The 10,347-nt window shown below is 36.4% G+C and overlaps 2 protein-coding genes across 6 annotated transcripts; both read right to left on the bottom strand.

The window, feature by feature from the left end:
• Positions 1-1,108: 1,108 nt before the first annotated feature.
• Positions 1,109-5,303, bottom strand: lrrc23 (leucine rich repeat containing 23). Of its 5 annotated transcripts, XM_048179081.1 has the most exons (9): positions 5,101-5,139; positions 4,366-4,385; positions 4,101-4,213; positions 3,829-3,938; positions 3,448-3,710; positions 3,065-3,195; positions 2,837-2,973; positions 2,508-2,706; positions 1,110-2,392 (listed from the first exon to the last, which is right to left on the bottom strand). In XM_048179081.1, the coding sequence occupies exons 3-9, from the start codon at positions 4,191-4,193 to the stop codon at positions 2,351-2,353; spliced, it is 975 nt and encodes a 324-aa protein (XP_048035038.1). In that variant the 5' UTR covers positions 4,194-4,213; positions 4,366-4,385; positions 5,101-5,139; the 3' UTR covers positions 1,110-2,350. The 5 variants fall into 5 exon arrangements, with proteins under 5 accessions (XP_048035036.1, XP_048035037.1, XP_048035034.1 ...); XM_048179079.1 differs by lacking the exons at positions 4,366-4,385; positions 5,101-5,139 and adding an exon at positions 5,165-5,303 and having other exon boundaries at positions 1,109-2,392; XM_048179080.1 differs by lacking the exons at positions 4,366-4,385; positions 5,101-5,139 and adding an exon at positions 5,165-5,303 and having other exon boundaries at positions 1,109-2,392; positions 3,829-3,932.
• Positions 5,304-6,529: 1,226 nt separating this feature from the next.
• On the bottom strand, positions 6,530-10,121 carry si:dkey-32e6.3. The gene is made up of 5 exons (XM_048179312.1): positions 9,519-10,121; positions 8,017-8,411; positions 7,781-7,941; positions 7,571-7,703; positions 6,530-7,498 (listed from the first exon to the last, which is right to left on the bottom strand). Exons 1-5 carry the CDS (start codon positions 9,775-9,777, stop codon positions 7,328-7,330), a joined length of 1,119 nt encoding a protein of 372 aa, XP_048035269.1. The 5' UTR covers positions 9,778-10,121; the 3' UTR covers positions 6,530-7,327.
• Between the last annotated feature and the right edge of the window lie 226 nt (positions 10,122-10,347).

Below are 10,347 nucleotides of genomic sequence, written 5' to 3'. Positions count from 1 at the left end.
TCGTTAAATTACGAAAAAAAACCTCGTTAAATTTCGAGAAAAAAGTCGAGATAAAATGTTGAAAATAAACTCGTTAAATTACGAGAAAAAAACTTGTTAAATTTCGAAAAAAAAAAGTCGAGATAAAATGTTGAGAATAAAGTCATTAAATTACGAGAAAAAAGTCGAGATAAAATGTTGAGAATAAACTCGTTAAATTACGAGAAAAAAATAGTTAAATTACGAATTTGTTCTCATAATTTAACGACTTTTTTCTCGTAATTTAATGACTTTATTCTCATAATTTAATAAGTTTATTCTCAACATTTTATCTCGACTTTTTTCTCAAAATTTAACATTTTTCTCATAATTTAACGAATTTGTTCTCGTAATTTAACAACTTTTTTCTCGTAATTTAATGACTTTATTATCAACATTTTATCACGACTTTTTTCTCGAAATTTAACAAGTTTTTTCTCGTAATTTAACGAGTTTATTCTCAACATTTTATTTAGACTTTTTTCTCGAAATTTAACGAGTTTTTTCTCAAAATTTAACAACTTTAATCTCGAGATGGTTTTATTTTTTTATTATTGCTTGGCCCTAATCCTCTTCCGTAATAACATGACACACATGTAAAGGTTTTTTTTTTTTTTTTAGATTTTTAAATTTTTTTTTTTTTTTTTTAAGATTTTGTCTAATGGTTCAATAAACTGTCCATTAAAAAAGAGATGTTTTTGACTATTTCCTGTCAGGCTTACAGGGTTAAAAACAGGGTTAAAAACAGGCTCTGCTCCTTTCATGTGGTCGGTTATAAACAAACGAGTTGAGGAAGTGGCAATTTTTGTTCTCTTGGTAGAATACCAAGTGTGTGGCATTGCAGAAAATAAAACATATATGTATAGATAAAAACATGAATGCATGTACAATTAACTTTTAAAATGGTATTTTTATTAGAATTTTACATTTTACAAAAGGCAAAAGAAAACAAAAAAGAAAAAATATATACGAATCAATGAGTGATAATATTAACAATAAAAACAACAATATAAAATATTATTAATAATTATCAATATCATCAACCATTAATAATATTAAAAAAAATAAATAAAAAAAAAGACTGAGAACCAGGGCGCATATGCAATTCCAGTAGTAAAGCACAAACAAACAAGCATTCAGTAGAAGGCAGAGCAGACAGCATATTATGTCTTACATTACTGATCAGAGCTAGCATTTAACTGGTTAAGATGATCCAGAAATGGTTGCCATATACTGTAGAATTTATCAAGGTTACCCATAATTCCATACCGGACTCTTTCCATATGCAATATTCCAGTAAGATAAGTCAACCAGGTCTTAAACTGAGGAATAGTATCCGATTTCCAAAGTCTTAGAATGATGCTCTTAGCAATAATCATTCCATAAATAATGGTGCTTTGTACAGAGACATTATGGTCTGACAAAGAAACAGAATATCCAAATAATGCAATCTCTGGATCAGGCTTAAACACAAAACTATACATGTCAGAAAACCACTTAAATATATCACACCAAAAATTATAAAGTTTAGGACATGTCCAAAAGAGATGGGTAAGAGAGCCCTCTGCAGATTTACACCGATCACATGTAGAAGAAATGGTTGGAAAAATCCTGTGCAATTTAGATTTTGAGTAGTGCAATCTATGCATCACCTTAAATTGAATTAACTGATGCCTAGAATTAATAGAACAAGAACGAATCCTGCTAAGGCTCTCCTCCCATACTTCATCTCCGATCTGTATACCTAATTCCTCCTCCCAGGCAATTTTTAAAGAATTCGTAGAAAAACTAACTTCTTCAGAAAACACAATTACAAAATCTGAAATCAAATGTTTGGAATCAGGTGAGCCCAACAATAGTCTATATATCCTTCTTCCCTCTGGCAAAGACTCAAAACTAGGCACTGCATGGCGTACATAATTTCTGATCTGTAAATATCTGAAAAAGTGTGTTGTGGAAAGAGAGAACTTCTCCTTCAATTGAGAAAAAGAAGCAAAATGTGTATTAATGTATAAATCTTACAAGGTAACTATACCACTCAACCGCCACATGTTGAATGTTGCATCTGAGCATGTACAATTAACTTGCAAACCTTGATATGAGTTCTCTTCAAGATAGGCATTATATTACAGTGATATGCACCCTGTTATCATATCTAGTGACACGTGCTATTTAGTGTTTTTAGTGTATTTAGTTTTTACCAACAGCTACAGCTATAAAGACCACATCAGAGGTTATACTGCATGAAATGGAACCAAAACTTTTTTTGATAGTAGACTTTATTGATTATAAAATTATATTTACAAGTATATTTCAGTGTAACACAGCCTATTCAGTTATCCTCTTGATCTTCAGCAAATTCATCTTCAAATTCCTAAAAAAAAGACATTGTTACAATGTAAAATTTAAAAATATTACCTGAGAAACTTTCAAATAAAAATAAAATGAAGATAATTAACAATAGCATATGCCCTAAACAGGTTGCCCACCTTCTCCTGGGCCGCAGACTTCTCTTCAGCTGTGATGGGATCCTTGTCCAGTCGCTCAAGCTGGGGGAGATGCGAGATCACATACATCCTGTAATCGTCAGTCTTCGCTAAAGGGTTCTCCAAGAGCACAAGGGCCTTCAGTGTTTGCCCGACACTCTCTAGATTTCGCAAAGCCCTCATAGAAGATATAAGGTTCCCTCTAAAGGTGTGAAATAGAGGGTTATCAGAGAGTGGTAATAAGACTGTCTATATTAGTGAAACACATTTGCTTCCTCAATTTCAGCCAAACTGAGAACATACCAAACATGGTGTGACTGTATTTCTGTTACCTGACATTAAGATACTGGAGAGATTTCATATTGGGGCTGAGTCCATCCAGTGTTTCTAACTGGTTATCTCTGAGGTTAAGAGTGTTGAGATTCTCAAGCTTCTCCAGACCCTCCAATCGCTTTAAGTTGTTCTGAGCCTAAATAGTTGAATGAAAGGTGTCAGATGGTAGTTCTAATCAGCATCATATACTTTTTATCTACCATAAACATCAATACGAGCAATTGTACCAGATACAAGTGGCGTAAATTGGGGAGGTAAATGGCATCTGTAGTTTCCAAACAATTTCCTCTGAACTCGAGAGTCACCAGATTGGTTAGATTGTGATATTCCAGGCCCTGCATGGTCTGGATACCATTACCTACAAATAAAGATTTGAAGCGTTGCTGTTTAGTGCTGCCGATAAAGTTGTATAGTTATTGTCTAGTGCAGATTACAAAGAAACGTGGCCAGTGCCAGCTCATATGTAATGAATCACATACTGTATGTTACACATAGCTAAATACACCACTCTAGATTTGCAGAAAGAAACCAATGTGGTTGGTACTATAGTAGAAAAAGATCTCATTATCACTGCAAAAGTACAATAACCTACTTAATGGACCTAACTAACCAGTGAGATTGAGGGTTTCCAGTGCTGGGCCTCCAATGCCCTTAACATCAAACAGGCGGTTATTGGCAAAGCTGAGCCACTGTAGGTAAGTGAGCTGGCCAAACGGCTGACCCTCGAACGTCTGAAGCAGGTTACCGTCTCCCTTCACCCACAACAGCTGAGTGAGGCCAGCCAATGGAGAGAAGTCTGACAAATGATTGGAAGAGATGTCCAAGTAGCGCAGATGGATGAAGGAGCTGATCAAGGCCAGGTCTGTCAGACCCCTGGTTTAGGCAGGTACAGTAGGAGCCAATTTAAAATGAGTAGGCTCAACTTTGTGAGATTCAGTAAATCTGCATGGCAATATGTTGGGAATAAGAAGAACGTCCCAGACAAGCTTACTTGCTTTTAAGGTCAAGTCTGACATAGGCATGAGACAGACCATTTCCTGTGCGACACAATAAGGACAAGCTTTTCGCCATCATGTCCTGGGTTAGCGGACAGGACTCTAGCTGATAATTAAAAAGAAAAGCATGGACATCTTCTTAATGTCATGTGATAGCCTATTAATTATTTTACTTTTAAATTAATATAGTATAATATATGTTAATATAATAAAAAGAACAATAAGAGGAATTAAAATAAAATAAAATGCCTAATACAATCTTGTTTACCTTATCCTCTTGTCCTGAAATCTCCTTCTCTTTCTCTTCATCCTCTTCCTCAGACTCTGCTTTCAACACCTCATCTTCATCAGAGACTGACATTGTTCTGCTGTCTTGGTTACCTTGTGGATCAACTTTTCACGTGTTAAAATAACGTTAAATGGTTTGACATTTAAATGAATAAATTCGTTCACATCATCAGCACGCTAGCTTTAGCTTCCTTGCTAGCCACTAAACTAACAATATAGGTTGTACCAAAAAAGAAACAACTTACTCAGACAGTTTTAATCAAAACTAGATGAGTAAAGTTCGTAGACAAACTTTAAGTTGGCTTGAAAAAGCTTAGCGAGAAGGTTTGTAGTAGTTTTAAAAGCTTGAAGTTTGAAGCTTTTCAGTTTGAATTAGTTTAAGTTTTAGTTTAGTAGTTTAAAAGGTAGATAGTGTGTGTGTGAGTGAGTAAGTGTGAGTAAGTGTGCGTAGACAGATATAGTTAGTTAGATAGATAGATAGTTAGTAAGATAGATAATGAGTTAGATAGATAGTAAGTTAGATAAATAATTAGATAATAAGTTAGATAGATAGTAAGTTAGACAGATTGTTAGATAGTAAGTTAGTTAGATAGTAAGTTAGATAGATAGATAGTTAGTTAGTTAGATAGTTAGTTTGAATGGCTCAGTAATAGTACATTGAATGGAAGCTTCATTGAGTTTAATGGGCTTCAGTTTGTTTTGATTTGAATTTGACAGCTGGAGGTTGATGGAATGTTCAGATTTTCAAAGTCTATGAGAGTTTTTCCAAGTTTGATCAGCATTTTTAGGAAAACCGTAAGTCGGATCAGTCTGAAAAGATATAGCAACCCGAGTCAGAACAGTCTGAAGGTCTGGGCCGAGTTTGGTGGTTGTACCTTTAAAGCTCTAGGAGGAGATACTGTTCAAATTTTTGGTCAGAAGAATAATAATAATATGTTTATATAGCAGATCAGTAAGTTGGCTTTTTCAAGCCAACTTAATAACGGAGTCAGAAAAGAATTAACTTAAATTTGTAGATGTGAACATGTTTTCTTTGTCACTCACCTCGCGCTGAATCGTGTTTATGGTCGTTACCATAGTAACACCACGTGTCTCTGAGCGCCCAAATATGCATATGATGCGTATTTTTTTTATCACGCATGTGAACATTTATTATATGCTCAAATTAAATGCCTATATTACAAATCTTGACCTTGAAGCAAATGTTTAGTAGATATTCAGTCTCCTGCACATATACACGTAAACTTATACACAACACGTTCGTTTAAAAGTGTAAACAAGTTGTAAATACAGAGGCAGTCAACGCAGTGCAAAGTGACCAGACAATGAAGTCCAAATAATTTATTTCTGTAGCATCTCTCCCAAACTACAAGTACAAAAAAACCTACAACTACAACATAACTTCAAAATTGCCATCATAAATAATGCATTAAATAACAATACACACTAGATATTGTGCAATGAACTTCAGTAGAATAACATCTCCCATTAGTGAGATGAAAAGGATAGAAAAAAAATCCTGCATTACACAGGAATCAAAAAGCATTAATTGTTGTTTGAATTATGTAATATGATTAGAAATAGTTTTTATATCAGATCCTTTACCTCAAAACTTTGAAACTATTGAGGAGAATGTAGTGTGAAACTGCAACATGTCATTTAAATAATGGCAATATGAGAATGTAACATGTAAAAGTGTGTAAAACAGCATATATGTCAACTCTGAGCTACTTAGAGGGATAGTTCACCCAAAAATGGAAATTTGATGTTTATCTGCTTACCCCCAGCGCATCCAAAATGTAGGTGACTTTGTTTCTTCAGTAGAACACAAATGATGATTTTTAACTCCAACCGCTGCCGTATGTCAGTCAAATAATGGGAGTGAATGGGAACTCGAACAATAAGAGTCAATAAACATGCACAGACAATTCCAAATTAAACCATGCGGCTCGTGACGACACATTGATGTCCTAAGACACAAAACAATCGGTTTGTGCGAGAAACCGAACAGTATTTATATAATTTTTTACCTCTAATACACCACTATGTCCAACTGCGTTCAGCACTCGTTTAGTGAGGTCTGATCGCGCTCTGACAACGGCAGTGATGCCTAGCACTCATTGAAGTATATGCGCGAGACATCACTGTCGCAGTTGGACATAGTGGTGTATTAGAGGTAAAAAATTATATAAATACTGTTCGGTTTCTCGCACAAACCGATCGTTTTGTGTCTTAGGACATCAATGTGTCGTCACGAGCCGCAGGGTTTTATTTGGATTTTTCTATGCAAGTTTTTTCGACTCTTATTGTTCGAGTTCCCATTCACTCCCATTATTTGACTGACAGACAGCAACAGTTGGAGTTAAAAATCATAATTTGTGTTCTACTGAAGAAACAAAGTCACCTACATCTTGGATGTGCTTGGGGTAAGCAGATAAACATCAAATTTTAATTTTTGGGTGAACTATCCCTTTAAAGCAACGAACATGTTAGAAATATTGTCAAATTCTGCTTTGGTTAGTCTCCACTTCGAACTGGTGTTAGAACAAACCAAAAGGGTTTAAAAATAGAATAGAAGTGCAAAAACAATGAATTCTTCTTCACAAAAAATGTCTAAAAATTCAAGTGTTTTAATTAGTGCTGTCAAATTGATTAATCGCGAATAATCAAATTTAACAAAGGTTTGTGTGTGTGTGTATATATATATATATATATATATATATATATATATATATATATATATATATATATATATATATATATATATATATATAGATACATACATTTACAAAATTTTTATGTTAAATGCAATCAATTGATTTGACAGCACTAGTTTTGATATGATTAACTTATTTAGTTAAATGCATCAAAATATAAATAACACTAAAAAACTATCTCTGATGTTCACAAACCCTGAGAATACTGTTGGTAGAACCATCTTCATGAGCATATAACAAAATAGATCTACAGAGCAGCTGCCAGTGCATTTATGATTGGAGTTAATCTGACCAATGACTATGATGGTAAATAATATATACTTCTATATTGATCTATAGACTGCAACATTCTTCATAAAGTGTGCTGATCTGTGGTTGTAGCAGAGAACATGGTTTTTCCACATATACACACATACCACAGGATTGTGTTTATGCATAATTTGTCGGTTTTATATTATGTGTTCCCCTGCATGACGTGAGATGCATCCGACTACACTGTCTGAATGTTCCCCTCATAGTTCTCAATGCAGATCTGGATGCGTCGGGTGAAATATCCAGGCTCAGAAATGGCCTTCAGAAGGTCGTTCTGTACCAGACACAGATCGTAGAGCTCTGACGTGGAGGCTGTTCGAGTCTGCAAGCCCTCGGGGTCCAAAAACACCTGAGAGTACAGTGGAATGGGTGAGACACATGGGACGCTCATTCTAATGAAGAGAAAATGAACATCACATACCTTAGGATGGACAATAGTGTCCTCGTCGTTTTGCCGAATGTTGTCATCAATGAAGATATGCTGAACTTTGGGATCGAAAGGGTCAATCCATAGTGGTTTTCCTCCTAAAATGGAGTATGTGTTCCGTGCCCACCTATTTGGGATAAACAAAGGCTTGATACTGATAATACAATATAATGTTTCTTTTTTGATCCACAACAGGCTCCTCACCAGTCAAAGTTGTCTTGGAAGCCACCCAGACCCTCAGCAGAGCTCAGATACTGGTACACACACCGCTCTCCGTCCCGTGTGGACACGTGTTCTTCTCCACGAATCAGCGTTGCACCCTTACCATTGCACTTGATGCGTCCGGCAGTCAAATTCACCTTCAGCTGTGAGAGGAGACAGTCCTAATGAGGCTCGCTTCATCTAGGACAACATGAAACCTAGTTCTGCATGTTAAATACCTTTAGAGCCGGGAGGTCAGGAAAGAGCGGATGTGAGCCTTGTTCGACGGCGTGCTGGATGGCAGTCAGAACACGGGGCAGATCTGTGCCAAACGTACGGAACAGGATGGCGAACTCCACACCCTGTGAAGCCAAGTCCTGCAGCATCTGGAAGAAGGAAGGTAGGATCCAGTGATACAACTTCCCATCTTCTCCCTTAACAGACAGCTCCTTATCTGCAGGTAAGTCAGACGGCCATCGGAGAAGTTCTAGATGTTCCTCAAGGACCTTCCGGAACCGTCGGCCTGGACCTATGGTGGTGAAGCTCGCCACTCGGCCAAACTGAGAGTAGTATGTGACAGCGCCCTCACAAGGCTGGAGGAGAGATGGTGCTTCTGACAACCACTCCCATTTACCTGCAAGTAGTGAGAATATGTGATGCTGAGAAACGTGAGTTATTATGCAGCAAGGCAAACACTATGTGCTATAATATTAAAGGCACATTATGTAATTTTTCTACCACTAGAGGTCGCTTATTCAAAACAAATGCATAACTTGATGACGCCTTGATTTTGTGGAACCATAGGAGGTGTTGTCTTCACGTCTACAGCTGGTGGAAAAGAATCCGACAGTCATGGGACTTTGGCAGAAATCATATTCATGGATGAGCTAATGTATTAATGATTTATTAACATTACTTTAGTATGAAGCAGGGTGTGGCTGAAAGCCGTTGGAGCTGAACAAGGCAGCTGGAGTGATTGCTAATGAGAGACAAGCGGGACACACGGCTCGAGAGCAGTGGAGACTTTATTATTCCACAGACGAACGCTTCCGTTTCTTCCGGTCAAGCGTATGTCATATTAGATACATTTGTTTGTTAAAAGTTGTTATAAAGCTAAACTGTGCTTTTGCGCGGTGGCTACTATGAGACACTTGTTGCACAGATCGATATTAGGCGTGGTACTCGTGGTAAATCAAGAAAACGAGATTTAAACAATAAGACACTGTGTTGAGCTATAACATAGGTTTCTGTCTATGAATGTATCCAAACAGTTGCTCATCTGTCTAATAAAACATAATATTTTTTGGCGTTTCCATGGTTTCTTCAAAATAAAACCGGATATCGAGGGTAACGCGGTTATGATGTCATTGATAGGCGACGCACGGACACGGTCCGTGTCCTAGTTAAAATTAAATATTTCTCTAGATTTAAACATTCTTGGAAACATTTGGTGTACATGCAAGTACACAAGTCAACAAAATATATAACATTGTTCTAGTGTTTTTGGATATTTTAATCCAAAGATCTTACATATTTTGCCTTTAAGAATACATATTTAAAAATGAAGTATATCGGCAGTGTATAGCGTTTTGTTACATTTTATATATATAAAAAATATTTTATATTTCATATTACAAAATGTATTCTACACATATAAGTTAACGTTTTTTCTTAATTTAAATTATTAAATGAAAGTTGAGAATTCTGGGTGTGTAAAAAGCCTTTAGATAAGTTGTTTTACCTTTTGCCATGCGCCCCCATGTCACCGTGGACAGAAAGTATTCAAGAGCAGCTACAGTTCCTTGTCTTGTGACTGCGTCAGATACAAGGATTGTGTTGTTGAGATCAAAGTGAAGGACGATTTTTCTGGAAGGTCTCGCCGGGATTAAATCAGTAGGGTCTTTATCTTGACCTGCCCCGTCAGAGTTCACGTCACTTCTGCATCCATTGGTTTGGTTCTGTTCGATACTTGTTTCAGGAATCCTCTCCGAGTTATACATAGTGCTAAAATATTTATATGAGGGAATATTTAAAACAACAAATATTCATAGACTAATAAAAGGTACTTCAACGAAGCCTAGGATAATTATCTCTGGCGACGAGTGACTGATGAATGTAAATTACGAGAATGACACTCATCTCAGTCAATTGAAAACAGCCTGACACGTGATCATCCCATTCTTTGTCTGTCGCGCAGTGAGTTAATGATACATTCGTTGGCTGCATTCGTTTAAGAAAGAACGTTTGACTAAAATCCGCTGAGCTCTCCCATAGACAGAGCTCTCCAAACCGGCTTTTGCGATGACAGCATGACTTCCTTGTCACTGTCAAATACCGCGAGAAAGAGCGGTGTTACCGCGCTTCACAAGAGAACTTTTGTGAGAGCGCCACCTACCTACTCCTGCCCGCCTTTAGGGTAATGTAGATGATAACAATGTGCATTGAAGAAAAATTTTGGAGTGAAGCATGACCTTATTTTTTTTTCATGGGATTTTCATGTGGTTCACCTGCTAATTAAAATATTTTACTTTAAACTTACACATGAAACATTTTTTGACAAATAAATATGC

This window comes from Megalobrama amblycephala, linkage group LG24 (genome assembly GCF_018812025.1).
Source record: "Megalobrama amblycephala isolate DHTTF-2021 linkage group LG24, ASM1881202v1, whole genome shotgun sequence".
NCBI classification, from domain to species: domain Eukaryota; kingdom Metazoa; phylum Chordata; class Actinopteri; order Cypriniformes; family Xenocyprididae; genus Megalobrama; species Megalobrama amblycephala.
This window is presented reverse-complemented; position numbering and strand designations above follow the sequence as displayed.

Coding starts and splice junctions, on each gene's coding strand:
- lrrc23 (XM_048179077.1), bottom strand. CDS start 5,261: ATGCGTGATAAAAAAAATACGCATCATATGCATATTTGGGCGCTCAGA. Junction 2,974..3,064: donor ATTTACGCCACTTGTATCTG/GTACAATTGCTC, acceptor TCAACTATTTAG/GCTCAGAACAACTTAAAGCG. Junction 2,707..2,836: donor CTCCAGTATCTTAATGTCAG/GTAACAGAAATA, acceptor TCACACCTTTAG/AGGGAACCTTATATCTTCTA.
- si:dkey-32e6.3 (XM_048179312.1), bottom strand. CDS start 9,777: ATGTATAACTCGGAGAGGATTCCTGAAACAAGTATCGAACAGAACCAA. Junction 7,942..8,016: donor CTGACCTCCCGGCTCTAAAG/GTATTTAACATG, acceptor CTCCTCTCACAG/CTGAAGGTGAATTTGACTGC. Junction 7,499..7,570: donor ACACTATTGTCCATCCTAAG/GTATGTGATGTT, acceptor CTGTACTCTCAG/GTGTTTTTGGACCCCGAGGG.